This window comes from Cucurbita pepo, chromosome LG15 (assembly GCF_002806865.2).
Source record: "Cucurbita pepo subsp. pepo cultivar mu-cu-16 chromosome LG15, ASM280686v2, whole genome shotgun sequence".
Taxonomy (NCBI): domain Eukaryota; kingdom Viridiplantae; phylum Streptophyta; class Magnoliopsida; order Cucurbitales; family Cucurbitaceae; genus Cucurbita; species Cucurbita pepo.
Genome location: NC_036652.1, coordinates 212,077 through 239,503, shown reverse-complemented (window position 1 = coordinate 239,503; position 27,427 = coordinate 212,077). Strand labels below are relative to the sequence as shown.

Here is a 27,427-nt window from a genome sequence, read left to right as displayed (position 1 = left end):
GTAACTAGTTGTCAATTCTTCGTATTAGAGTTATATGTTATTAAAATAGTTGTTAATGTTTATTCGCTTTTAGCCTATAACATTGTTTTCTTTAAAATTGTTATCCAACGTATTTTCTGACTCACGTTTCTTAAAATATTTATCTCAAACGTGACTGAGGGTGAATAACCCATTTTCTTGGTTCGTTTAACGATGAGTTAGAGAGGGTCTGATGAAAAGACAGCGTCAAGCGCGACCTACTATTGACCATCGCCATCTTCTTCTCTCCATACTCGCTTCTTCAAGGCGATCGTCGGCTTCTGGGTCTGTTTTTGCTTCTACAGCTTAAGAGGTGCTCCATTCTTTTTCACGTTTTGAAGTTCTAGTACTGGTTTTCGTTGTCTTACCTTTGTCTGTTCTAAACAATATTTTGATATTCTGGGGAGTTTCTGCTTTGCTAGGTTTGTTCTTGCCTTGTTCTAACTCGCTGCATGTACACTGTTGAGTTTCTGTGAAGTTGCTTCCTTTAGTCTATTGATCTATTGTGATGAAATGGGGTTGTTTCGAGCTTTACAAGGGAAAAGATTGCGAGATCCCACGTCGGAGGAGAACGAAACACCCTTTTTAAGGGTGTGGAAACCTCTCCTTAGTAGATGTGTTTTAAAAACCTTGAGGGAAAGCTAAAAGAGGACAATATCTGCTAGCGGTGGTGGGCTTAGGCTGTTACAAATGGTATCAAAGCTAGACATTGGGCGATGCGCTAGTAGGAGGCTGAGCCCCGAAGGGGGTGGATTTGGTGGGGGTCTCATATCGATTGGAGAAAGGAACGAGTGCTAGCAAGGACGCTGGGCCTCGAAGGGGGTGGATTGTGAGATCCCACATCGGTTGGGGAGGAGAACGGAATACCCTTTATAAGGGTGTGGAAACCTCTTTCTAGCAGATGGGTTTTGAAAAACCTTGAGGCAAAGCCTAAAAAGGACAATATCTACTGGTGGTGGGTTTAGACTGTTACAAATGGTATCAAAGCCAGACACCAGGTGATGTGTCAGCGAGGAGTTTGAATCTCGAAGGGGGTGGACACACAAGGCGGTGTGTCAGCAAAGACGCTGGGTCTCGAAGGGGGTGGATTTGGTGGGGGTCCCACATTGATTGGAGAAAGGAACGAGTGCCAGCGAGGACGCTGGGCCCCGAAAAGGGGTGGATTGTGAGATCCCATATCGGTTGAGGAGGGGAACGAAACACCCTTTACAAGGGTGTGGAAATCTCTCTCTAGCAAACGCGTTTTAAAAACTTGGAGGGAAAGCGTAAAAGAGAAAGCCAAAAGAAGATAATATCTGTTAGCAGTGGACTTAGGCTGTTACAAATGGTATCAGAGCTAGACATCGAGTGATGTGCCTGCGAGGAGGCTGAGCCCCAAAGAGAGGTAGACACAAGGCGGTGTGTCAGCAAGGATGCTGGACCTGGAGGGAGTGGATTTGGTGGGGGTTCCACATCGATTGGAGAAAGAAACGAGTGCCAGTGAGAACGCTGGCTCCCGAAGGGGGGTGGATTGTGAGATCCCACATCGGTTCGGGGGAGAACGAAACACCCTTTACAAGAGTGTGGAAACCTCTCCCTAGCAGATACGTTTTATAAACCTTGAGGGAAAGCTCAAAGAGAACAATATATATAACGTGTTTGATTCTGACTTCGCTAGGGAAACCGACTCATTTTTGTCAAAGAACTTCATATCCAAAGGCACAAAATCCCTCCTCCTTGCAAATGGAGCTGCCAGACCTTCCCTGCACTTCCTCAAAGAAGAGAGCAAAGAAGTTATACCCTTCTGTTACTCGACGGTCCGAACGGATTCGGAATGCCATTACTCCATTTGAAAATGACTGCATCGAACCTGTGAGTGAAGAAATAGCTTTTAGTGAGACTGAAAAAGATGATGAACCACCAGCTGAGGGGAGAAAGCATTTGGACGAGCCGAACTCGGGCGAACGGGACTTGCACGGAAAGATTGATTATGTAGTTAAACTACTCGAAACTCAAGAACGAACCATAAACGCATTGAAAGCTAAGGTGCCAAAGCATAGGAATTGACATGATATGTTTTGAAGTTCATTTTGCTCTATGATTTTCTTTTAATTGGTTGTTCAATGTCTAGCAGAATGATGAGAATCCATTGTTGAGTGAAAGCTCATCACCAATAGATGTCGGATACAGGGGCTTATACTTTGAATCCGAGAAAAAGGTTAGTTTCGTTATTTTCATATTAATGAATCTCGATTCTCATTCGTATATCTATGAACAGTACCGTCTTAATGTATGTCAGGTTCAAGCCTTAATCGACGAAAACCATCAGCTTACTCGGAAGTTGGAAATAGCTCTTTGTAAAGTCGAAGCAGTACGTACCTTTGATTGCATGCTTTATACGATAGATCATTGCAATTGTTGGTTTTCAACGTGGGATTTCTAGTAAGTGCGAGTCAATAGCTCGCGTTGACTACGTCCCTGGTCCGGTGAAATGTTCAGATCGCGGTGACGTGGGCGGTTCACTGCCCTCGACATCGCGAGAAGTCCATTGATCCTTATCACTAGAGGAAGAAGAAGTCGTAACAAGGTTTCTGCAAGTGAACCTGAAAAGGGTCATTGTCGATGTCTCGACATCAAACAACCCGTGAACGGGTTTACGAACTTTTTGTGTCGGGGGGAGCATTCGTGCCCCCTCCGTTGCCTAAACCAAACCAAATCAACATGATTTTTTAGTATTTGATGGGAAGTTATTTTGTTTGATTTGTGTAGTATGAGAAAGGGAATAGAAATATTTCTGAAGTGCTGGAGAAAATGAAGGATGTGATCTTAGTCTCCAATCTCACAAAAGTTACTGAATCAGCTGTCAACGCTTCTTCTCGAGCAATTCGTGATGCTATGTCTCCTGGCACGGGTCGTGACGCCGAGCGTTCTGCAGCTAAGAGAAAGAAAGTGACAAAAACAAAGTGAAAAGAGCTGAAAATGTTGCATTAGTATAAACCGTCTCTCTTTCGAACACGAAAGCTCGTCTTCGTCCTCTGTTGAGCTGTTATGTATATGTTTTAAGACTGACTGATCTTGTTCTTCCAGTTATGACATGTTTCGGAGGTTGTTCAAACGGTATGCCGTTCGCCCCTAAATGTATAAGTAGTGTAAAACAGGTTCCATATGCTACACAACAAACGACAATCAGCTATCGACTCAGCTCATGAATCGCGCGTTTGTTTGAAGCTTCTAGCATGGAACCTGGTTTGATAGTAGACGAATACGACAGTGTAGAAAATGCTATGACCATAGATTTATTTCGGAACTAAATGCAGTGAAGATTGAGTTAACTTGGTTACAGGATTGTGAACGAGAAGCAACCGACGTTCGAGCCTGCGTTTTCTGGTCCGGAATCACCTCTACTCTTCTTGGTGGAGTTCATCAAGAGAGGTAGAAAAGCTAAAATGATCAGCTCTAGATGTTTGAGTAATTTCTTTGTCAATACAGTCACATTGTCCTTGTCCTTCACCTCATCCCTGTCCTTGTCCTTGTCCTTGTCCTTGTCCTTCAGCTCCTTCGACAATGGCAGGTGGTGGTGACGAGAAGTCCAAACACATGCCGATGGCTTCGTCGTAAGATAGCGAAAGATCTTGGGATGTGAGCTGGTGATACTCCGCAAGCTGGTAAAGGCATTGATTTTCCCTTGTTAAGTTTGCATTTTCATTTGCTAATCTTGATTTCTCAGCTAGCAGTGCCTCCATTTGAAGCCTAACCTGATTTACCACCGAAGAGAAAGTTAGTAATCACGACTCTCCACAATGATATGATATTATCCTTAAAAGGCTTCGTACCAACAGAGATGTATTTCTTACTTATAAACTCATGATCAAGCCCTTAATTAGTCGATGTGGGACACCCCTCCCAACAATCCTCCTCTCGAACAAAGTACACTATAGAGCCTTCCCTGAGGCCTATGGAGCCCTCGAACAGCCTCCTTCTCTTAATTGAGACTCAACTCCTTTGGAGTCCTCGAACAGTTTTAGTCAAAAGTGACTTAAGTGTCAAACAAAGTACACCCTTTGTTTGATATCTTCGAGGCTCACAACTTTTTTGTTCAACATTTGAGGATTATATTGACATAACTAAGTTAAGGGTATGGCTCTGGTACCATGTTTGGAATCACGACTCTCCACAATGGTATGATATTATCCACTTTGAGCCTAAGCTCTCATGACTTTGCTTTGGGCTTCCCCAAAAGGCCTCATACCAATGGACATGTATTCCTTATTACAAACTTACGATCATTCCCTAAATTAGACAATATGGGAGGGAATTAGACAATGTGGGACTCCGTCCCAACAATCCTCGACACAGACTACACATAAACAGAAGTGGGAAGGAAGAACAAATAATCATCATAATAATGATACGAACCAAATCATCTTCTTCCGGTCTGACCCCGGTGGAAACACCGTTGCGAAGTCTCCTATTCTCTTCATCAAGTATGGCGCATCGTTCTTGCATAAAACATATATTGGATTTTAATGATTTTAATTCTCTTGCCAGAGATGCTGTTTTTGTAGCCATTGCAACTGCAAGCTGGAGAAACGCAGGCCAAAAGGTTAATATTGCAGTAAGAACTTGTTCAAATACAGATGACAGAGGCAAGGAACCAACATGTTTAGCCCTTTTAAGGTTGTCTGTTGGGTTTTGCTGGTTTTCTTTCTCTAAATTAACCTCTGAATCTTCTAAGCAATGAGTATCATCATATTTTCTCTTTGTTGCTTGCTTGAGCTCCACGAACTCATGCTCAACCTCGGAGTTCTTGAGGTTGCTTTGGAAGATCTCCGTCAAGGTTGGTGCTTGAACCAGATCCTTAGTACCCTGGAATCAGCCCTCAAAATCATATCTTGGTTTTGTGGGGTTTAAGAGAATTTGATAAAATTGCTAGTTTTATACCGCACCAACGGGCAAATGTTAGGAATCACGACTCTCTACAATAGTATGATATTATCCGCTTTACTTTGGGCTTCCTCAAAAGGCCTTGTACCCACGAAGATGTATACTTAATAAACCCACGATCATTTCTTAAATTAGTCAATGTGAGACTCCCTCCCAATAATGCTCGACAATCCTCTCCTCGAACAAAGTATACTATAGAGCCTCTCTTGAGGCCTATGGAGCCCTCGAACAACCTCTCCCCTTAATCGAGGCTCGACTCCTTCTCTGGAGTTCTCAAACAAAGCACACCCTTTGTTCGATACTCAAGTCACTTTTGACTACACCTTCGACACTCACAACTTCTTTCTTTGACATTTGAAGATTCTATTGACATAGCTAAGTTAAGGGTATGGCTCTAATACAATGTTAGGCATCACGACTTAACAATAGTATTATATTGTCCACTTTGAGCATAGGCTCTCATGACTTTGCTTTGGGCTTCCCCAAAAGGCCTCGTACAAGTGGAGATGTATCCCCTACTTATAAACTTACAATCATTCCCGAAATTAGCCCATGTGAGACTCCCTCCCAACAATCCTCAATACAGAATACAAAGAACGGAAGAGTGGAGAGTGGCGTTTACCTGCAAGGCGTTATCCAAATTGTTGGAAAGCTGAGACAGAGTATAGCCAACAGAGTCGAATCCTCTCATCAAAAGCAAAGAATCTTCCTTCAATCTCTTTGCCCTTTCCGATTTGTTCATGTTCTATCCCCACAAACACATGAATTTTCAAGCTCCATTGACATGGAAAAAAGCTTAGCTCGAAAACGAAGAACTCGAAGAGAAAAGCACTCACAAGATTTGAAGATTTGGCATTTCGTTGCTCAAGAAGCGAGTCGACCCGACATCGAAGGGAGCTCCAGAAACGCTTGTCGGAATCAGGGCTGGACAATGGCGGCGAACCCATGAAGCTGGTCGGTCCCTAAGAAATCAGCTGAAAATACATCAGAAAATGAAAATCCGACACGACAAGGGTGTCCCAGTAAACGAACCTGGTTGGGATGTGAAGATGATGATGGAGACTCCACAGACGGGTCCATGAGGTAGAGAAGAAGGTTGCAACGGCTAGTCTTCAAAGAAATGAAGATTTAAAAGTAAATTCAAACTCAAACGGGTGGGCACAGCTCACTTGGTAAATATGAAACAATTGGATAAGACGAATTTAATAATAGTTGTTCTTTGACTTTTTCATAGCTTACCATCTTCTCTCTTAAATTAATGTGCCTAATTCAACTTAAATTAACTCATTTATGCAAACAATAATACTAATGTGTGACGGTTGAATTAGATTAAATTGGAGATGGTTGAGTTTGTGACTCGAACCATTTGAATATAGCTCATAATCTAATCTTCTATTTTTAAGTTGGGTTATCGAGATGTTTTGTTACTTATTTACAACACATCACTGACATCATTTATAAATGTCAAATATTCTTAATTTTCATAATAATGATCTTAGGGTTGGGTTAGATTGGGTTGTAGCCCTATTAATTTTCAATTTTTCAACTCTGTCCACAATATATATATAACCCAACTCAACTTTTATGATTTGGGTTGAATAGTCTAACTTGGTTGGATTCTCGGGTCATATGAACATCCATAATATGGGTAAGTATCGTTCACTGCCCAAATTGGAAAAAAAAAAAAAAATCAACTTTTAGGTTGAATAGTTTGATTTGGTTGGATTCTGAGTCAAATGAACATTCATAGTATCGGTAAGTATCATTAAAAGCGATAATATCGTTAATATCGTTCAACTAGTTCGGAATTTGGTCTGTATCCACTTTCCAATTTGACCATTTAATTTTTCACCTTTACATTAGCGAAGTGGTATAATGGCCATGGCAAAATGATTGGCCGTTATCATACATCATCTATCTGATAGCTAAAAGAGCTGATTCTCATCTTCACACGGTCCAGCTCAAAATTCTTCGATTCCATGGCTGCTCTCGCTTCTTCTTCGTCTTCCCTCTTCACCTCTAAGCCCTCCATTCATCTTCCATCTTCCCTTTCTCCTTGTCTTCTGCGTTCATCACTTTCCCCAATCTCTTCCCCTTCTGCTCTGACATCCTCTTTCGCCATTTCCCATTCCTTTCTCCCTTTTCCCTCCTCTTCCAGACGCTCCAATGTCTGCTCCTTCAGTGTCAGGGCTAGCTCTGCTGACAAGAAGAACGTCTTGATTGTCAACACAAATAGCGGCGGACATGCCGTAATCGGCTTCTATTTTGCCAAACAGCTTCTGGGTTCCGGCCATGAGGTCACAATTTTGACTGTCGGTGAAGAGAGTTCCGACAAGATGAAGAAACCTCCATTTAACAGATTCTCAGTTAGTCATTTGTGATATACTCACAACCCAGGGAACTCGAAATGAGTGGTGGTTAACTAACTGTCTGTATGTTTTGGGATGTTTTTTTAGGAAATTGTGAGTGCTGGAGGCAAGACGGTATGGGGGTATCCTGCAGAAGTTGGGAAGGTTGTGGCAGGAGCTTCATTTGATGTGGTATTAGATAACAATGGCAAGGACATTGATTCTGTGAGGTTTGTCAATTCTGCTACCTTCTCACTCTTTCTGGTGGATTGTTCTTGATAGGGTTCTTGTTTTGTTGATATCAATCCACCTTTAAAGGAACAGTAAACATAATCTTGCTTTTAAACATAGAATCTATTTATGAAGATTACCCTTTTTTACAGAGATTTCAGTAAAGTAAAGGAATTTTGTGAAATCCCACATCGGTTGGGGAGGAGACTGAAACACCCTTTATAAGATTGTGAAAACCTCTCCCGAGCAGATGCGTTTTAAAAACTATGAGGGTAAGTCCGAAAGGGAAAGCCCAAAGAGGACAATATCTGCTAGCAGTAGGCTTGGGCCATTACAAATGGTATCAGAGTCACACTGGGTGATGTGCCAGCGAGGAGGCTGTTCTCCGAAGGAGGTAGACACGAGGCGGTGTGCCAGCAAGGACGCTGGTCCCGAAGGGGGTAGACACGAGGTGGTGTGCCAGCAAAGACGCTGGTCCCGAAGGGGGGTGGATTTGGTGGGGGTCCCACATCGGTTAGGAGGAGAACGAAACACCCTCTATAAGGGTGTGGAAACCTCTCCCTAGTATACGCGTTTTAAAAACCTCGAGGGAAAGCCTAAAGAGGACAATATTTACCAGGGTGGGCTTGGGCTTGGGCTTGGGCTGTTACAGATTTAAACCCTTAATCTGCTAGAATCATGCTGGAAATCAATCTAAGCTGCCATTTGGCCTATATTTTGACACAGGCCTGTTATTGATTGGGCAAAGAGTTCTGGTGTGAAGCAGTTTCTATTTATCAGTAGTGCTGGGATTTATAAGCCAACTGATGAGCCTCCCCATGTTGAAGGGGTAAACATTACAGTGATCCTATCAGCATAGTAGATAGATAGAAGGCAGACACTTACAGAAGGCTAATAAATCTGCATCATTACTATGACAGGATACTGTTAAAGCTGATGCTGGTCATGTTGGTGTTGAACAATATATTGCTGAGGTTTTCAGCAGCTGGGCTGTTTTCCGTCCCCAGTACATGATTGGATCTGGCAACAACAAAGATTGTGAAGAGTGGTTCTTTGATAGTAAGAGCATACATATTTATAAACATTTCTAACCTTGATTGATGAGCTCATGGACTTGATAAATTCTCGATGCAGGAATTGTACGGGACAGACCCATTCCAATTCCAGGCTCTGGGATGCAGCTGACAAACATCGCACATGTCAGGGACTTGTCTTCTATGTTGACACTGGCTGTAGAGAAGCCGGATGAGGCACAGGCTAACATATTCAACTGCGTAAGCGATCGTGCCGTGACTCTTGATGGAATGGCCAAGCTATGTGCTCAAGCAGCAGGGCGTCCAGTTAACATTGTACATTATGATCCAAAAGCAGTTGGGGTGGATGCAAAGAAAGCTTTTCCTTTCAGGAATATGGTGAGTAAAAGGAAATAGTTTCTTTGATGCTTTAGGGGTAAACATAGAAGATTCAGAATTTACCTATTGTTTTTTGCAGCATTTCTATGCGGAGCCAAGAGCAGCTCAGGAGATCTTAGGGTGGAAAAGTAGCACAAATCTTCCTGAAGATTTGAAGGAGCGATTTGAAGAGTATGTGAAGATTGGCAGAGACAAGAAGGCTATTAAGTTTGAGTTAGATGATAAGATACTTGAGTCCCTAAAGGTTCCAGTAGCTGCTTGACCGTTCTTCGGATAATCGTGCACGACGGTACTGTCCATCTTACAGTACATCTACATGTATTCTCATTTATTGTACTTCTATCAACTTAACCAAATAACGTGAGATTCAGAAGTGAAGTAATTGAGCTTTCACTTCTGTTACCCCATTTCTGATTTTTGCATTAACAGAAGATAACAAAGAACACTCTAGTTCTGATTCATTCCTAGTGAAAATATATCCATTTTTTTGCCAGAATTATAAAAAGCCAAGACAATGTACAATGTGCAAAAACTTAGGACCAGCCTGATAAAGATATTTGAAGTAAAGCATTATGAATTTCATTAGGGATACAAATGTCGGTTAACCAAAAAGATCGTTTTAATTACACGAGTAATATAAGAACATATAATACATTGCTTCACAAGTTAATCAGACTCCTTGCCATTCATGATGGACTCCAATTTTGTGCTTCCCACGACTTCGCAAGTCGAAAAGCAATATAGACATCATGAATCTTTTTCCATCAGTTGAAAGTTTCTAATAATTCTACACCAGGTGGTTTTAATCATTTATATGAATTGTATGAGTGAGAAGCTGAAATTCTGACCTTCAAGCAAAGCATCATCCAACAGCATTACCTAGGAGGCCTCTCCAAAGCAATCCAACCAAACTTTCCTTTGCGGAAATCTGATAAGATGCGGAAAGCTGCTTGATGACTGTCCCCGTTGAACAATTGAAGTGCTAACTTTTGAACAAATCTGTCACCAACAATTTGTTTTACGCGTATAATAATAATACTAAACTAGAAATGAAAAGTTATTGATTAGCATATGATACGTACGTGTGACCACATTGACCGTCTGCATCGACTTTATATCGCTTTTGAAGTAATTCTATACCTGGAGATTTGTAAGAGCTAGTGTCAATTTGACAAATAGGAAACAGACCATTTTAGCAGGTAAAAGTGAACATCCTGAAAAGCGCCAGAAAATGTATGATGCAGTGTTCCATCAAGCAAAGAATTAACCCACTGATTAGAAATGATTTGACTATCAAGTAACAGTGCAGGAATATTTCAGTACGACCAAGAGAGATACTTGAACTATTTGAATGCTCAAGAGATCAAAATATTTCCATGGTACCTACTGACGGAAGCTTGGTCAGAATCTGTACAAGTATGGCAGCAACATCAGCAGCATTGTAGGACTTCTCTCCAATGTCATCGCATATAGCAAGCTTTATTGCGGCTGTCTGGTCACTAATCCGCATTGGTATAATACCAGGAGAATCAAGCAACTCAAGATCTTTGCCAAAACGAACCCACCTTTTACAAGAGAATGGAATAAGGAGACAGTTAATCAAAGAGCTCATACAAATGGCTTTACAATTGATTCCTCCCTCGTTCCCAGCTTGTACATCTTAATCAAAACTATTGAAGAAAAAAGGTACCATACCTCAATTCTCGGGTGACACCCGGTCTTGGAGCTGCTGGACACATTCGTCGTTTCAGCAAGCGGTTGATCAGAGATGATTTTCCAACATTAGGATATCCAACTATTCCAGCACGAACCTGTACATCACTAAGGTTGTTTAGGTCGTGTTCTGAATAATTCTGATTTACTATTTAAGGATAAACCCAATATAGCCCCTAATCTTCACATATTTCTCTAGCACAGAAAAATATCCTCTTCAAGCTAATAATATGATTTGGGCTTAAGCTTAAATGTCTTTTGGTGCTTCTGTATGTCTGTTTATGTCAATATAGAACGAAAATCATTTATGATTTGCAGATGGTTTGGCATGGAAAGAATTATAGATATATAAAAACCTTACAAACAAGCTTAAGCATTAAAATTTAGTGAATTCATGCAACCAACCGCGCGAGGAAGTAGTCCTTTAGCTCTACGTTTGACATTGACATCTGCTGCTAATGTCTTGGCCAACCGCCCTAGCTTCATTGCGCCCTACAGTTGCCACATGAGAACATTAACAACTATTACACTGTCAAACTCCGTATGCTCAGAAAGAATATCGTTTGCTTAGATACCATTCCGAGTTTCCCATTTGAAAATACTACTTTTATTCCCTGTCTCGTAAAATAATCTGCCCAAGCATTCCGGTCCGCTGAAGATATCATATCTTCTCTGTTCAATACCAATATTCTTCTCCTATTGCCAAGCCATGCATCCATCTAATCATGAAAATGATGAATAAATTGTAAATAAAAGAAAAAACATGGTCAGTTAATCTTTTAGTGATGCAATGATGAATCAGTGTTACATTAAAGCAACTCTAATAGTTGTTAAGCTTGTTTGTAATCTTGATATTTTTCACTATACCCAATGTTATCGTGCTATTTGTGTATCTTATAGTTTTTACCCCTTTTTCATTTTACTTTGTTGTATCTTCTAAACAGTTTACACACTGTTCTACATTGCTTTAAATGCATTATGTTAGTCTCAGACACTGTGCAGAGAGCTCTCTTTTTCATCAATATACCATTTTTTTCTTCTCTTAATTGTACATGATATTAGAACTTCAAGTATTCTAGAAGCTTCAAACAGTGTCTTCCATCGGCACGGTGCCTTCCTCTAGCACTTCTTCCAGTGACAGTGATCGATTACCGACGAGAAGCTCTACTCCATTATAGTCACGACTCCGGTAACAATCCAAAGATAGTCCTCACTCTCTTTCTAGCCCTTCACCAAATCTGGCTCTACTCCATTAGTCACGACTCTCATAACAATCCAAAGAACTCCTCACTCTCTTTCTACCTCCTGTTCAACAAAAACCACAGCCATGGTCTTTTCCTTTCTCCACACAACAAATAGGCTTCAATGCCCATGTAACGACCCGAAGCCCACCGTTAGCAGATATTGTCCTCTTTGGGTTTTCCCTTCCGGGCTTCCTCTCAAAGTTTTTAAAACACGTCACTAGGGAGAGGTTTCCACACCTTATAAGGAATGCTTTGTTCCCCTCTCTAATCGATGTAGGATCTCACAATCCACCCCCAGTGTGTAGCTCTGATACTATTGTAACGACCCGAAGCCCACCGCTAGCAGATATTTTCCTCTTTGGGCTTTCCCTCAAGGTTTTTAAAACGCATCCACTAAGGAGAGGTTTCCACACCTTTAAAGAATGCTTTGTTCTCCTCACCAATCAATGTGGGATCTCATAGTCCACCCCAATCTAATACCTACCAAATACCCCAGCCAAACACCTCTTTCCCTCTTTCCCTCTACCCCATAATCTGCTAAATTCCCCTCTTCTATTTTCCGCCCAAATAAATTTTGCTTGTTAGCATCAGGAACTGTGTGCTGAGAGCTTTATATTTTTCACCAATATTCCTTTCTCTGTCTTCTCTTTATCGTACAATAGTCTGTATTTCAGCCAAAAGACTTACAACCTCTGGACTTTTCTTCACTTCTATGACAATATAGCAGGGGTACCAATAGTTATGGATGCATACTAATCAAGTTAAGAACTGAAAACATTCACATCAAATCTCCTAAACATTTCAATAAAATAACACATAAAACAAAAACAAACAAAAAAATTGCGAGTCAAGAGTATAATGAATGGAATGAACAAAATCTGAACTTGGATGCAAAACCTGTGGGTGACTTGTAGACATGGGTATTCTAGCATCTCGAACCTCTATCACAACATCCATCAACCTAAGTTGATCCTTCAGCTCTTTTTCTGTTTTTGCTATATGGCCAGGATACCACTGCCGAGTTGCCAGCAAAAAATGTAGGGGAAAAAGGATATACTCTTTAGCATATTCATCAAGAAACTTCTTGCACTATTTTCATTGCCAGAATTTTTGGCATACCTGAACGGGACGCAATGGATTTGTCCAGTAATACAAATCAGCTTCAAAATCAACCCAATCTTTCTCAACTACGTCGCTGTTAGGCGCACCTTTTGTGCTCAAATCTCCAAGGAAATTTGATGTTCTACCACCAACAATCTAAAACATTTTGCAATTTCACAACATTATTCAATTACCACAAAAATTAACTTCTATAAAAAACTGCGGCAAACATCTAGTAGTCCAAACTTCCGCCCAAATCCTTCGTTACATGAAATGAAAACTACGAAATCGACTTGAATGCGGTTTACCTGGATTGTGGGGTGCGGCAAAGAAGCGGAAGCTGAAGGCGTAAGAGATGCTGGGGATGGTCCGCTCCGGCAGTAAAAATGGCGCGTCGGGATTGCACGAGTGGTGGGCAGGCAGAGCCCTGATAGCTGAACATGAAGACTCATTGCCGCGCTACAGTAAACTGCCGCACTCGCCGAGCGAGACGATGAGTCGTTCCAGAATCGGAGATATTTTAAAATTTTTAAAAAATAATAATTAATAAATAGCTCCAGATAAGGTATAGAGTTTTTTTTTTTTTTCTTTTTTCCTTTATTTATTTTCTTTTTTGGGCCATATTAGCCCATTTAGCCCAATGTAGGATATGTCACCATGGCCCATTTAGCCCAATAAAAAACATCCAATTTTTAATGTTGTATTTATACTTCTAATATATTTAATATTTTATAAATTAATATATATTTTTTAATTTAAAGACCTATTAAATAGAAAATAGAAAACAGAAAATTTAAAGATTTATATTAGGCATTTTTTTAAATTTTAAAAATTTATAATATAATTTTAAAGTATTTTCAAATATTTATTTTCTTGAATAAATTTTTTTCCTTTTTTTTTAAATTAATTTTAATCTAAATTAAAATAAAAACCCCTAAATTTTTAGCATTTACTCTTTTAAATTTTATAATATTATTTCACAAAATTTTCGAAATTACTTTAAAAGTAAAAATTTATTAATGGAAGAAAAATTAAAATTTAAATTAATGTAACTTTAAAAAAATAGAAACAATTTAAAAATCAAAGATTTAATNTAATTTTAACTTTTTAACTATGGATCTAGAATAATTTTTACCTCCAATTTTACCTCTCTACTGATGGTTAATTAATTTTAACTTTTTTAACTATGGATCTAGAATAATTTTTATTTTTACCTCCACTTTTACCTCTCTACAATATGTAAATTTTTTTTCACTTTTTTATCTATGGGATTCTTGTTCTCATGTTGTTAACTCCTATCTCTCTCTTTTAAACCTTATGGATTAAAAAGTATCGTTTTTTACCTATTTCGGTTTTTTTTTTTATAATATAACATAGCCTGTAACTAAAAAGGTGTCCACTCAAGAACAAAAGTATAACGAAACAACTACCTATCTTTACAATAGTATGATGCTCACCGCTAACAGATATTATCCGTTTTGGCCTATTACGTATCGTCACAGTTTTAAAACGCATCTGTTAGAGGAAGTTTCTACGCCTTTATAAAAAATGTTTTGTAGGATCTCACACTCTTCGTGGACTTCATTTACATTCCATATACTGGTTTCGGTTTATCAGTTGCTCAGTAACACATCGCCACCACGTGGAGTAGACCCTTTTGNAGACCAAGTTTTGTTTTATTTTCTCTCTTTTGCAATTTTTGTCGTCTTTTGTCCTCATACCAAAAATATTAAATTTACATCAGCTTTCTGTTTGATTTGGACTCGTTCTTTTAACCTAAATTATGATCCGAAAAAGTTATAGACATGTGACCATTTAAATATTTGTGAAAAAGATGGATCAAACATACAATAATTAATCTTTCTTGAAAGTGAAATTAAAGAAGATAATTGGCATTGGTATTGCTAAAAGAACAATCCCACGATATCATTTTCTACCTAACTCATATGCTATACCGTACCTAACTTAAACACGAACATATACTTTTATGAACATTTTTAGTGTCCGATTGTACCCAAAGTTTCACACTGGCTAGAAAATAGGAAGATCGTAAGCATTAAGTAAAGATAACTATCTCTATTTGTATGAGATATTTCGAGTCAAGAGCGTGTTCTAGCAAGTTTCTATTGGTATGCAGTTTCGAGTCATGAACGTGTTCTTTTACCTCTTTTATATTTAGATTTGCATGCTTGAATCAGTATCTTATGAAGATATATATACATGATTCGGTGTCGGTAAGCGAGGGGCCCACACCAAGCAGCCACTAAATGATTGTAGGACCATGCATATTATCCAATGCCCTATCCCTTTTACATTAATTATATATTATTTATCTATTAATTAAAATCATAATTATATCGCATTTACATTTTTTCTTCATTAAAAAAATATTTAAAAAAAACATTGAAGGGACTCCATAACTAATTGCATGCCCACACTTTATTATATATATTATATAATATGANAAAAAAAAAAAAAAAAAAAAAAAAAAAAAAAAAAAAAAATAGTCCACACCCCGAGCTCGGCCTCGCAACTTTGCTCATGAACCTACACGAGACTCGAGATATTCTTCACTCCACGGTATCGCACCTTTCGCTCGTCCATTTCGTGCTACTAGACATTATTATGATAGCTTCACTTAACAATTTCTCGTGGGTTAGAGTCAAAATAGGAGTAAATAGTGAGTTTTGACGTTTTCTCATATTATAGTAGAAAAACGCTTTATTGGTCAATTAAATGTGACTAATTTTGTTTAGTATGTTTTTTATGAGTTTAAATTCTCAATAAATTTATATTTTATTAATTATAAATAATATTTTTTTGTATTTTACCATAAATTTATAAATTAGTGTCTTAAAAAAAAGTTTTTAATTTAATTTAATTTTTAAATTTTTTTTTCTTAATTTTATAAATTAAGAAATTAAAAAAAATCACCTAAAATTACTAAATGGCTTATATGATTAATGTTTCTAGAGGAATCATTTCAATAATTTTCTTGCAACTCGCTTATAATATAATTAATGCTTTCACTTTAAAATATTCACTTTTAAAATCACATTATTTTATTTAATTTCCCTCCAAAAAGTAATATCTTTTCTTTTTTATTTAATAAAAAAAATAAAACTAAAAAAGGAATAAAGGCAAAAATAGTAAAAAAAAAAATTAAAATAATAAAAACAGATTATATTTTAAATTAATTCCATAATTAAGGTGGACCCAAACTCTCACTTTAGCTTACCAAGAAAGAAAGGAATATATTAATTTGTCTTCATCCATTAAAATTTTGTAGTTTATTTACCAAAATAATTATTTAAAAATTAGAATATATTAATTGTCATATTTATACTAGAATGTTTCGTTCTTCTCTCCGACTGATGTAAGATCTCACAGTCCACCCCCTCGGAACCTGACGTTCTCGCTGACACTCGTTCATCTCTTAATAGATGTGGGATCTCACACAAACCATAAATTTCTCAATTGTACTCGGCTAGGTGGCATTGTATCGAGACTGTTCATCTCATTAAGGAGAATTCTTATGTTTCATCACTTGTTTCGTGTCGAACAATTCCTCTATAATAACCTCAAAATGACATCACAAAATAGTGTCTGTCCAAAATGATAAAAGTAAATGATCGTCTAAGCAACAACAAATTTTCGCAACACGAGCAGCTCCGTAGCATAATTGCACTTTTGTTGGATTCATGAATATAGGAGAACGAAAAAAAACTCATAAATCCTAAAAATTATGTAATAAAATAGAAGATGAGACTGAGAGTGACAAAGAAACTCTACTATTAAGCAAGAATCATGGATGCATTTAACAAGCATACCCATAAGAGGAACGCTCACATTTTGTTTTGCTTCCTCTTTTGTTTTCGCTTCTAAATTCAAGAAAACAAGATATCTAAAGAGTATCTTGTAAACAAATTATTCGATCTAAGAAGCGAACACAAACATAATATTTACACAAACATATAATCAAACTATGCTGGAATTGTTAATTGAGAGGCGGTGGCGAGGCAAAGGGAGTGATGTTGAAATTCTTGCAGGGACTGGGCGGCAGGCTGCCGTTGCTTGATGCAGCAGCCAGGCGCTGCGCAAACCCCTCGATTCTTACTTCGTTCGTCTCCATCAACAAGCGCTTCCCGCCAAACGGAACCGATTCTGAGCCCTTTTCTTTCAGAAAATCTTCTACCAATTCCTTCTTCTTCAAATCATTCACCTGAATCCTTACATAGTCGCCTCGATTCCAACAGAATGCATTGCCCAACATCTGATCTATGGTTTCGGACACTCCATCCATCGCAATATCGACAATCCAAGAAGGCGAACACTCCCCGTTTCGGCTGAAATTTCTTCCGCGCGATAAGCTTGAAGGTCCATTGCCCAATGATAAAACCAGGAGATCCTCCACGCTATTCACCAACGGGAAATCCTGTTTATTGTGGAGTACGTGAGTGACGGCCGCGGCCGTCGGATTGTTCATTACCAAACCACCGTCGATTGCAGAGCATGAGGTTTTTCCGTCGATGGAGGTCAGATTGAACGGTTTGAAGAGATTCGGCGTCGCGGACGTTGCGCGGCAGACCTTCCAAAGCTCGAAGTTAAAGCTCGGCGACTCGGAAGCGTCGGCTCTGGAAAACACAAATGGAGCAGAGCTCTTTAGATCAAAGCAGGGAATCAGAAGAGGCTTACACACGTCCTTAAGCGTCAATGGCTTCCCATCGCCATTTCGAAAAGCTTCCTTTAGGACTTTATCCATGGATTTAGCAGAGAACAATCGGCGTCGGGAAAACACCCCTGCATTCTTCATCCTGAACATCTCGGATTTCCTCTCGGAAAGGAAATCCACAGCATCCTTAGCAGTGAAAAGCGGGCGGCCGAATCCATCATCGGCGACGAGCATTGAGGCGAGAATAGCGCCAATACCAGTACCAGCAACGAGGTCGAAATAATCGGCGATTCGAGCCTGGTGATTAGCGGTTTTGATGCGGATCTGGTCCTCTAAGTAGAGAAGAGAGGCGCCGGCTACAAGAGCGGTGGTTCCGCCGCCATCGATGGTAAGAATTCGAGTTTTGTTGGAGTTTTGGCACTGGGAAAGCCATTTCTGTTCGAGATTGGAGAAGATCTGGAGAGTGACGTTGCCGAGCTCCATGGGAGATGGAAACTGTAAGGAACGTTTAGCAATGTTGGGTGAAGTGAAGGAGCATGAGTAATGGAAGCAAGGGAATGAAATAGTGAAGACTGAAGAAGAAGACAGTGGGAGGAGGCGTGGCTGCGCTCCTGGTGGTGCGGGTGCGTGCTGCTTATATATTATCCAACAAGGTTGGGTAGCAACTCGTATAGAGTTCACAATTGACCCAACCCAACCCAACCAGTTGAGTTAGATTGTAAAGGTAACCGAACCCAACTTTTATGGCTTTGTAGTTCAAGTTGGTCGGGTTATTAATTCATACGAAAACTTCTACCAATTACTTGGTCAAATAATTCTCAGTCGATCACTCAATATTAAATTGTTCTAAGCAAAACACACTTAACTTTAAGTTACTATATTGAGTCTCTTAAAGACATTGTTAGTATATGTACTAACTTTAATTTCTTTTAATAATTCTCATATGTTCTTGATTCGTTCATGTAACGGTAGAGTTCAATTACAATAAATATAATATAATTTTTTATTTACTTATATTACGAAGAATAATCATTTTAAAAATAAATAAAATAAAATAAAAAACAAAAGAAAAAGAATAAATAAAGTGGTGAAGATAAGTATTTTCTTTTTGTTGTACCTTGCCATAAGTAATAAAAATGCAAATAATTTTATTAATTAATAAAAGCGGATTAGTAATAGACTTTATTCTTGTCTTTCCTAAGCCACGAGTAAGGCTCGAGCATGAGTAAGACGAAGCCCTTTCGTTTCCTTAGGGGGCCATGCCTGTCTTCGAGTAGTTTCTATTTTGGTGACAAGGTAATAGCACTTTTCCTAACAGGCTTGTTCTATTCCGACCCTTTTCTGTTCATGTAATTCTGCACCTTGGAGAAACTCCATTCACACCAAAAGAGTCGACCCCTAAACTTTGATCCTTTGAGCTTTGACAAGGTAATAGCACTTCTCCTAACGGGCTTGTTCTATTCGGACCATTTTCTGTTCATGTAATTCTGCGGCTTGGAGAAACTCCCTTCACACAAAAAGAGTCGACCCCTAAACTTCGATCCAACGAGCTAAGCTCAAAGGTTGGACCTCATACTCAACTATGAAAAGTTGGATTGGCTCGGTTTAGACCCAAATAGTGCCTTGGGTCCTATCAAATTGGGGTTGAATCGAGCACGATTCTACACTTTTTAGGATCGGATCGACCCAACTCGACGTACAAATTAGGTAGGAAAATGCAAAGAAGATAAAGGGCATTCTCATATGATACTACAAACAAGAAACAACAACATTAGAGGTGAGTCCAACATTCAGAGTAGAAGTAGTAGTGGAGAGTCTAAAACATTGAAATTCAAACACACAGAGAGTAGAAGGCAACGACATAAGCAGCCAGAGGGAGGCAGAGCAGCGAGTAGTAAGAGACAGTGGAGGCAGCGCTTGGCGGCGGAGCAAGAGCCGAGGGTGTGCCCAGTGGTGCAGGCCCATTGGGTAGTGGGCTTTGACTTGGGGCTGACGACGGAGCTAGCAGCGCGGAGGATGAACCTGGGTCGACCTTGATTTCCACCTTCTGACCCAATTGACAGTGCCCCGGGATGCCACACAGGAAGTAGAACGTTCCAGGCCTCTTCAAAGGGATGGAGTCTGCGCCGGAGGTGTACGACGCCGCCGGAGAAGATGAGTTGCAGGACTTAAACTGCTCTTGGTCCACTTGCAAGACATTGTGGAACTTGTTGTTGTAGTTGAACACTGCAGTTCCCAAATTAAGCTCTTACATTCCTATTCCTTACTTGTAAATCATATACATAGCTAAGTTAACAAGGGCATGACTCTCGTACCATGTTAGTAATCCGAACCCATAACTAAGTTAAAAGCATTTCTAAAATTCCGTAGCTTTGCTTTAGATTTTCTAAAAAGACTTGTACCGACAGAGATGTAATTGTTAAGTACTATTGGGAGTGAGTCCCACGTTGGTTAATTTAGTGGAAGATCATGACTTTACAAGCGTGAATACTATTTCCATTGGTAAGAGGCTTTGGGGGAAGTCCAAATCAAAGACATGAGAGCTTATACTCGGACAATATTATACCTAACAGTATTCCTTACTTATGAACTTAGGATCATTTCTTAAATTAACCAATGTGGAACTCTTTCCCAACAATCTTCTCGGACGCGCGACTCACAGAGCTCAAAATTTACAGAGAATGTAAAGAAATTAGGGAGAGGAGCTTACAGAGGGAGTCGCCGACATGGAATTTGTTGGAAGAAGCCCACTTAGCATAATCGTAGGGGACGAGAGTGGTCCAGCCAGTAGAGTCGCCGACTTTGTGGACCGTGGCCGCCGCCGACAGTGTAAACAGCCCCATTGCGCAGATCCACAGCAGCGCCCAACCCATCTTCTTCCCCAAACCCATGCCTAGAGAGAGAGAGAGAGAGAGAGAGGAATTGTGGCTGTTGAGAGAGAATTGTGAGTGGGAGAAGAAATATCTAGAAACTCCTCTCTCTTATTGAAGCTGGAAGCGGTCAAACCAAGCTCAGACGGAATTTACCTTGTTCCGGTAAAAAGTTAATCGTTGAGAATTCTTACGTCCTAATAATTATGGTAAAACAGCTATAGCCACGTGTAACCCCATTATTAACCGTGGTTTAAATTTATATCTTGAGAGCGTTATGTGGCCTACAAATTGTTTAAATTATCGAGTCTTTTTAAATTTATATCTCGAGAGAACTTTGTGACCTACAGATTGTTTAAGTGATCGAGTTTTTTTTTAATTTGTATCTCGAGAGGATTACGTGACTTACAGACTGTTTAAATGATTTAGTTTTTAAAATTTATATCTCGAGAAGACTACGTGACTTACAGACTGTTTCGATGATTTAGTCTTTTAAATTTCTATCTCGAGAGGACTATGTGGCCTGAAGATTGTTTAAATGATCGACTCTTTTAAGTTTATATCTCGAAAAGACTATGTGACTTACAGATTGTTTAAATGATTAAGTTTTTTTAAATTTATATCTCGAGAGGACTGTATGACCTACAAATTGTTTAAAATGGTCGAGTCTTTTGAATTTATATTTTCAGAGGACCACGTGACCGAAAATTTGTCTAAATAATTGAGTCTTTCCATAGTCTCGAGTTGTGTCGTTTTTAAAAGTGTTTTCAAAACAGGTAAGTCCATGACTGTGTATTAAGCTGAAAGTTTAAATGAAGTATTTCTGCATTGAATGTTTATGATAGGTATACCATAACAACCTTAAATTAACTAGAAATTTTGGGTCGTTACATTTAAGTTTATATCTTAAGAGGACAACGTGACTTACAGATTGTTTAAATGATCGAATTTTTTAAATTTATATCTCGAGAGGAAACTTGACCTATAAATTATTTAAATGATCGAATTTTTTAAATTTATATCTCGAGAGAATTACATGACCTACATAGATTATTCAAATAATCTAGTTTTTTAAATTTATATTCCGAGATTATTACGTGACATGCAGATAATTGAGACATTAGTTTAATATAAGTTTAATAATTATTACAAAAAAAAACAAACACGTGGCATAATTTATTGTACTTTTACGTGTCTTTGACTTTTTTTTTTTTGTTATTAAAATCATTATCGAGTCCCTTAATTCCTCCATTAATTAGGCGTTTTACTTTTTTTCACTCCTAACCTTGATAAGTATTTGTTCTGTCCAGTCACGGAATACTGTATTCGTCGCATCCAAACACCCTTCGCTGATGCCAAAATTTCTAAACCAATTTCTTATCCACCAGCTGTCAAGGATTTGAATTTGGCCCAGCCGCGATCTGCTGCTCAACGTTTAACCACTTCCGCCTTATCTTCTCCGATTCGTTCGTTTACGCTGCCATGGCGGCGCCTTTCTCCCTCCGCCACCACTGTCCGCTCCGTCCTACGCCTCCCTAAGTCCTTTCTTTCAAACCGAGGTTCGTCTCTCTTCAACTCAGATTTGGTTTCTCTTTCGACATTTCTGTTCGTTTGTTTATTGATGATTTCTTCTTCCCCCAATCGGCCTCCTTCTAGGGTTTAATTTCTATTTTTTGCATTATTTAACGCTTATCGTCTTAATTTCATGTAAAAGCTTAAAAAGATATTAGTCGAATTTCATTACCATTTAGATGCAGTGGTTTTAACAAATATTCTAAAAAAATTGCTGAGAATGATTGGGAGGGAGTCCACGTTGGCTAATTTAGTGAATGCTCATGGATATACAAGTAAGTAACTTATCTAGTCTTCTGACATTATTGTGAAAGTAGTTGTGATGTCCCACATTGGTTGGGGAGGCAGTGTGCCAGTAAGGATGCTGGCCCCGAAGGGAGGTGGATTGTGGTGTCCTACATTGGTTGAGGAGGAGAACAAAACACCATTTATAAGGGTGTGGAGACCTTCCCCTTGTAGACTTTAAAGCTAGAAGCCCGAATGGGAAAGCCCAAAGAGGAAAATATCTGCTAGCGGTGGATCTGGGCCGTTACAAATGGTATCGGAGCCAGACACCGGACGATATGTCAGCCTTCTCGCTGTTCCCCGAAGGGGGTAGACATGAGGCGGTGTGCCAGTAAGAACGCTGACCCTGAAAGGGGTGGATTTGGTGGCAGTCCCACATCGATTGGAGGAAGGAAAGAGTGCCAACGAGGACGTTGGGCCCCGAAGGGGGGTGGATTGTTATGTCCCACATTGGTTAGGGAGGCGGTGTGCCAAGTAAGGACGCTGGGCCCCGAAGGGGGGTGGATTTGATGTTCCACATTGGTTGGGGAGGAGAACAAAACACCATTTATAAGGGTGTGGACACCTTCTCCTAGTAGACGCGTTTTAAAACTTTGAGGGAAAGTCCGAAAGGAAAAGCCCAAAGAGGACAAATATCTGCTAGCGGCGGATCTGGACCGTTACAGTAGCACTCTACAATGATTGAGGATTGTTGGGAGGGAGTCTCACGTTGTCTAATTTAGTGAATGATCATGAGTTTATAAGTAAGAAATACATTTCCATTGGTACGAGCTCGGTTGGGAAGCCCAAAGTAAAACTATAAGAGCTTATGCTGAAAGTAGACAACATCATACCATATGAGAGCTTATGCTGAAAGTAGACAACATCATACCATATGAGAGCTTATGCTGAAAGTAGACAATATCATACCATTTTGAAGAGTCGTGATTCTTAACAAATACACACTTAACATATATCTATTATTACAAAAATATAAAGGAAATCCAACCCTTAATGAATTTAAATTTCCATTTTGCATCATTTTTTTAACTTGTCTTTGCCGTGTTCGTGTTCTAGATTTGTAAAAAACAACGTGTCACTATTTTCATGTTGTATTTATATCCATGCTTATTGGATACATTTCTTTTGAGATTATGATATCTAGATTTAATGCAAATTCCAAAGGTTTAGTTTCAATATGTAAATATGTGTTTGACACTAATGGAATGTTGCACATTGTTAGCACTTGAATGTGGACGATAAAGCCAGTACCACACTTTTTCATTGGCTTTAATGCTTAAGATGCTACTGATCTGTTAGGATCGCACAACAACACGCACACTCGATCAACATGAACACAAAAGAACAGGAGAGAAACTTCAATGAGGAATATTGGTTAAAGATTTTATGGATGATTTCAGGTATGTACACCAACCAACAGAATCAACAAAGTACATTTTGAAAGCACGGCCTAATGGATATATATACGAAATATAATCTACCGTAAATAAGATCTTTACAAAATATGTACCATAAATAGGAGGCGAACGTAATCATGAACTCTTTGGATGATATCCTGCATCTGTTTGTTTATAGGTGGCAATGAGAAATATAAGAAGCGATGCTTTGAAAGCGTATGAAAAACTGGAAAAGGTCAGCAAAGCATACATCTGATAACCTAATCTTGTGGTGCTTTTCTTCTGATTTAAAGTTTTATTGATCTGCCTTCCCAAGACCAAGCTCCTCAATCCTTAAATGTTTTTATCATTCGTGTCAGGTGAAAAAACTTTGGGAAGATAATGTGAGAGACTTGTCAAGTGATGTGCAGGTTCGTTGTTGCTTCTCTTAACTCACTTAGTTAAGAGCTTTTGGTCCTACATCACTTATTTTCAATTAATATTCAAGTAGCTTCACACATAAGACTGGAGAGGAACTAAGGATGCAGTGTGAGATCCCACATCGGTTGGGAAGGAGAACGAAGCATTCTTTATAAGGGTGTGGAAACCTCTCCCTAGCAAACACGTTTTAAAAACTTTGAGGGAAAGTTCGAAAGGAAGAGTCCAAACCCAAAGAGGACAATATTTGCTAACGGTGGGCTTAGGCTGTTACAAATGGTATCAGTGTTAGACACCGGGCGGTGTGCCCACGAGGACGGTGAGCCCCGAAGAGGGTGGATACCGTGTGATGTGCCAGTAAGGATGTTGGGTCCCGAAGGGGAGGATGGATTGTAAAATCTCACATCGATTGGAGAGGAGAACGAGTGTCAGAGAGGATGCTGGGGCCTAAAGAGTGGTGGATTGTGAGATCCCACATCGATTGGAGAGGAGAACGAAACATTTTTTATATGGGTGTGAAAACCTCTCCCGAACATAATTTGGTTGTGCAGAATCTGACTCTGATGACTACATGAAGGTTGATGGCATATACAAACAGAAAGAGAGGTATAATGAACTCCTTTTTGGTATCAGAACTATTATCAAAGCCTACAAGATTCTATTCTGTTCCATTCACTGATATTAAGTATTTGCAAGATCACCGAAGAACCCATTTGATTAGCCAGCCACTATTATGTTTGTACCATAATCATAATAATCAACATGCATTCCTATTGTATTTCAGGAGCTGTTGAAGCTGTGAGACCACGTGCGTTGCGCTCAAAAGGCATGATTTTCAGTATGTTGTGACTTGGAACAAACGATAGATTACTCTGTAGAGAAAGAGAAATAACAATTTTTTCCGAAACATCAATAGATTGAAATAAAAAGAAGAAATTTGCTTGTCTGAAACGTAAGAGTTATACGGGAATTGTTTTGATCGTAACCAAAAAACGTCTTAATTTGTGAGTAGGTAGACGGAGAGAAAATTAGTAGTCACAATAAATCGGAGAAGATGATCTATTAGATACAAAATTAAAAATTAAAAAAAAATTAAATCAAACACTAACTAGTTTTTTTAATATTTCTTAAATTTCTAATTTTTTTTTAATATTAATATAAATTAGCTTCATAAAATCTTTTTGAAATTTAATAGTGAAAAAAATGAAGTATTTAGAAATTTAAGATAAATAATTAAATAAATAATAGTAATTTACATATTATATATATATATATATGTAACAAAGAAAGGATTCCTTAACTAATAAAATCGAAACTTAATTGAAAATAATGTAATTCATGAACTTATTTTTAATTTTGTCCGCATTTTTATCACAAACTAACAATTTTTTAATTATTTCATATAAAAATTATTGGTTCGTTTGAAACATTTAATTTTAAGATATAATATTCTAAAAATTGTTTAAAATATTGTCCTCAACTTTTTGTTTTTATTTATTTTTGTAAAATTGTTGGTGGAAATTTTGTGAAAATTAGGATAGAATCAAACCTCTAAATTTAAAAAATAAAAATTAATTTTTTTTAGTACAATGAACGTGGAGACGAGAGTTTAAACCTCCAATCTTAAAAAAGAATACGTCTAAAATGACAGATTGGAAAAAAGCATCCTTACCATATAAAAATATTTATAATTAATTTTGTGTATAATGTCTGAGAATAAAATGTTTAAGAAAATAATGTTCGATGGGTACGAAAATTCCAATCATTTACAAATAATTATAAGAAAATTCAAAAGTTTAATAATATAATTTTTAAATATGAAAAATTGAAAGTAAAAAAATATATATATATTTACTGTTGGTTAATTTAGAGAATGGTCATGAGTTTATAATCAAATAATACTATCTCTGTTTGGCTTGAGGCCTTTTGGGAAGTACAAAACAAAGACACGAGAACTTATGTTCAAAGTGGACAATATCATACTATTGTGGAGAGTGGACTCCAAAAGAAAAAGAAGTCGAGGCTCCTCGAAGACATAGTAGTCAAGCCTCGATTAAGGTGTTGGACTTTGTTCGAAGTCAATGATCATGGGTTGACTTGGATAATATCAATTCTATATACTTAATTGTCACCCTTTTTTGGAAAATGTAAATATTAATTAAATTATTGATTATTGTCAATTATAAATATATTTTTAGAATAGTGTATGTACACATAAAAAGTTGACATAAAGTAATTAATTAAATAAACGATTTATTATATTAACATATGTTACCATAAAAACAAATTTAAGCAAATATAACCATATTTATTTATATATTAATTTAAATTACTTTTATGGACATATAAATTATACTAAGCTACAAAATTAATTAATTATTCATTCATGCCAGTCGATATTTCATGAGTTGTTCGTAATTTCAGCTGAGTCAACCGTGAAATGAGTGACTCGAGGCTCGACTATACGCCAATATTGTTTGCGAAGTCTGAATTTTATTCAGATGACTTGCTCACTGAATTAGAACAAGTGTCGTACAATCGTTGTCTCGCTACTACAAGAGGCGAAATATTAATTTTCTCAATTAATGTATTTATAAACAGAAATTAAATATTTTTTTTTTGTCTCGATCTTATAAAAATTAATTGTATAGGATACCCCATTCACATGTCTTCACATGACTCAGACACCCGACCTAATCCATATATTATAGATTCTTTAGCTTATTTTTTAATAATACTCCGTGTCAACCACACACCAAGATTACATTGATATAAACGTCCATATTAGTAATTAATCAATATCTCCATTTTTTTTTTTATAAATACTCATAAACCATATAATCGGGTTCGGAAGTAAAAACAATTTAATTATTATCGGTACATCTGATCGAGATAACGAGTTCCATTATTTAGTGGGTCAAGTTTCTAATCTTAAACTCATACTTCTAAAACTAATCAAATCGTTAAAAACTTTATGAATTTTTTTTTTTTGGAAATAAATTGTTCAATCACACCTAATGGGGGCAACACTTTTTTGCCATTATAATCGATACCTATTTCTTAAACGTCGTGTTCATAAAAAGTAAGTTGATTTTTAAATTTTGATTGAAATAAAGGTGTTTGTTATATCGAATTGAGTTTAAGTTGATTCATTCATGAAGTGAAGGCTAAAAGGAACATACATGCAATGTATAAAGTCATGCTAAATTTTATGAAAATAAATT

General features: G+C 38.0%; 6 protein-coding genes and 1 long non-coding RNA gene across 9 annotated transcripts; 3 read left to right on the top strand and 4 right to left on the bottom strand.

Moving 5' to 3' along the window:
- Positions 1–159: 159 nt before the first annotated feature.
- On the top strand, positions 160–3,117 carry LOC111811239. Its single transcript, XM_023697999.1, has 5 exons — positions 160–331; positions 1,676–2,043; positions 2,132–2,215; positions 2,297–2,368; positions 2,767–3,117. Exons 2-5 carry the CDS (start codon positions 1,741–1,743, stop codon positions 2,962–2,964), a joined length of 657 nt encoding a protein of 218 aa, XP_023553767.1. The 5' UTR covers positions 160–331; positions 1,676–1,740; the 3' UTR covers positions 2,965–3,117.
- A 152-nt stretch (positions 3,118–3,269) lies between these two features.
- Positions 3,270–6,057, bottom strand: LOC111811238. The gene is made up of 6 exons (XM_023697998.1): positions 5,974–6,057; positions 5,778–5,903; positions 5,564–5,686; positions 4,657–4,863; positions 4,414–4,578; positions 3,270–3,752 (listed from the first exon to the last, which is right to left on the bottom strand). The coding sequence occupies exons 1-6, from the start codon at positions 6,019–6,021 to the stop codon at positions 3,510–3,512; spliced, it is 912 nt and encodes a 303-aa protein (XP_023553766.1). The 5' UTR covers positions 6,022–6,057; the 3' UTR covers positions 3,270–3,509.
- Positions 6,058–6,749: 692 nt separating this feature from the next.
- Positions 6,750–9,339, top strand: LOC111811613 (chloroplast stem-loop binding protein of 41 kDa a, chloroplastic). Its single transcript, XM_023698546.1, has 6 exons — positions 6,750–7,307; positions 7,398–7,519; positions 8,247–8,349; positions 8,441–8,579; positions 8,655–8,932; positions 9,012–9,339. Exons 1-6 carry the CDS (start codon positions 6,921–6,923, stop codon positions 9,192–9,194), a joined length of 1,212 nt encoding a protein of 403 aa, XP_023554314.1. The 5' UTR covers positions 6,750–6,920; the 3' UTR covers positions 9,195–9,339.
- Positions 9,340–9,456: 117 nt separating this feature from the next.
- Positions 9,457–13,522, bottom strand: LOC111811614 (DAR GTPase 3, chloroplastic). The gene is made up of 9 exons (XM_023698547.1): positions 13,299–13,522; positions 13,009–13,146; positions 12,787–12,903; positions 11,221–11,364; positions 11,051–11,137; positions 10,628–10,743; positions 10,316–10,497; positions 10,015–10,072; positions 9,457–9,931 (listed from the first exon to the last, which is right to left on the bottom strand). The coding sequence occupies exons 1-9, from the start codon at positions 13,440–13,442 to the stop codon at positions 9,808–9,810; spliced, it is 1,110 nt and encodes a 369-aa protein (XP_023554315.1). The 5' UTR covers positions 13,443–13,522; the 3' UTR covers positions 9,457–9,807.
- Positions 13,523–16,765: 3,243 nt separating this feature from the next.
- Positions 16,766–18,343, bottom strand: LOC111811892 (probable inactive patatin-like protein 9). Its single transcript, XM_023698943.1, has one exon. It carries the CDS (start codon positions 18,143–18,145, stop codon positions 16,988–16,990), a length of 1,158 nt encoding a protein of 385 aa, XP_023554711.1. The 5' UTR covers positions 18,146–18,343; the 3' UTR covers positions 16,766–16,987.
- Positions 18,344–19,378: 1,035 nt separating this feature from the next.
- LOC111811093 (mavicyanin) lies at positions 19,379–20,619 on the bottom strand. Its single transcript, XM_023697822.1, has 2 exons — positions 20,373–20,619; positions 19,379–19,888 (listed from the first exon to the last, which is right to left on the bottom strand). Exons 1-2 carry the CDS (start codon positions 20,551–20,553, stop codon positions 19,494–19,496), a joined length of 576 nt encoding a protein of 191 aa, XP_023553590.1. The 5' UTR covers positions 20,554–20,619; the 3' UTR covers positions 19,379–19,493.
- Positions 20,620–21,853: 1,234 nt separating this feature from the next.
- On the top strand, positions 21,854–25,154 carry LOC111811224. Of its 3 annotated transcripts, none has more exons than XR_002817516.1 (6): positions 21,854–22,091; positions 23,612–23,789; positions 23,965–24,021; positions 24,146–24,196; positions 24,755–24,809; positions 24,988–25,154. It is a non-coding gene; the product is annotated as an uncharacterized LOC111811224 (long non-coding RNA). The 3 variants fall into 3 exon arrangements; XR_002817515.1 differs by having other exon boundaries at positions 21,860–22,091; positions 23,689–23,789; XR_002817517.1 differs by lacking the exon at positions 24,755–24,809 and having other exon boundaries at positions 21,862–22,091; positions 23,689–23,789.
- Positions 25,155–27,427: the final 2,273 nt, after the last annotated feature.

What these genes read in the sequence shown, in the direction of transcription:
- LOC111811239 (XM_023697999.1), top strand. Translation starts at nt 1,741, where the DNA reads ATGGAGCTGCCAGACCTTCCCTGCACTTCCTCAAAGAAGAGAGCAAAG. An exon ending in ACTTTGAATCCGAGAAAAAG is followed by an intron (nt 2,216 to 2,296) that starts GTTAGTTTCGTT and finishes AATGTATGTCAG; the next exon opens with GTTCAAGCCTTAATCGACGA. An exon ending in CTCTTTGTAAAGTCGAAGCA is followed by an intron (nt 2,369 to 2,766) that starts GTACGTACCTTT and finishes TGATTTGTGTAG; the next exon opens with TATGAGAAAGGGAATAGAAA.
- LOC111811238 (XM_023697998.1), bottom strand. Translation starts at nt 6,021, where the DNA reads ATGGACCCGTCTGTGGAGTCTCCATCATCATCTTCACATCCCAACCAG. An exon ending in ATTTGGATAACGCCTTGCAG is followed by an intron (nt 4,864 to 5,563) that starts GTAAACGCCACT and finishes GGCTGATTCCAG; the next exon opens with GGTACTAAGGATCTGGTTCA. An exon ending in ACCTTAAAAGGGCTAAACAT is followed by an intron (nt 4,579 to 4,656) that starts GTTGGTTCCTTG and finishes GCGTTTCTCCAG; the next exon opens with CTTGCAGTTGCAATGGCTAC.
- LOC111811613 (XM_023698546.1), top strand. Translation starts at nt 6,921, where the DNA reads ATGGCTGCTCTCGCTTCTTCTTCGTCTTCCCTCTTCACCTCTAAGCCC. An exon ending in AAGGACATTGATTCTGTGAG is followed by an intron (nt 7,520 to 8,246) that starts GTTTGTCAATTC and finishes ATTTTGACACAG; the next exon opens with GCCTGTTATTGATTGGGCAA. An exon ending in TGAAGAGTGGTTCTTTGATA is followed by an intron (nt 8,580 to 8,654) that starts GTAAGAGCATAC and finishes TTCTCGATGCAG; the next exon opens with GAATTGTACGGGACAGACCC.
- LOC111811614 (XM_023698547.1), bottom strand. Translation starts at nt 13,442, where the DNA reads ATGAGTCTTCATGTTCAGCTATCAGGGCTCTGCCTGCCCACCACTCGT. An exon ending in TGCCGCACCCCACAATCCAG is followed by an intron (nt 13,147 to 13,298) that starts GTAAACCGCATT and finishes AAAATGTTTTAG; the next exon opens with ATTGTTGGTGGTAGAACATC. An exon ending in TGTCTACAAGTCACCCACAG is followed by an intron (nt 11,365 to 12,786) that starts GTTTTGCATCCA and finishes TTTCATGATTAG; the next exon opens with ATGGATGCATGGCTTGGCAA.
- LOC111811892 (XM_023698943.1), bottom strand. Translation starts at nt 18,145, where the DNA reads ATGGAGCTCGGCAACGTCACTCTCCAGATCTTCTCCAATCTCGAACAG.
- LOC111811093 (XM_023697822.1), bottom strand. Translation starts at nt 20,553, where the DNA reads ATGGGTTTGGGGAAGAAGATGGGTTGGGCGCTGCTGTGGATCTGCGCA. An exon ending in CCATGTCGGCGACTCCCTCT is followed by an intron (nt 19,889 to 20,372) that starts GTAAGCTCCTCT and finishes TGGGAACTGCAG; the next exon opens with TGTTCAACTACAACAACAAG.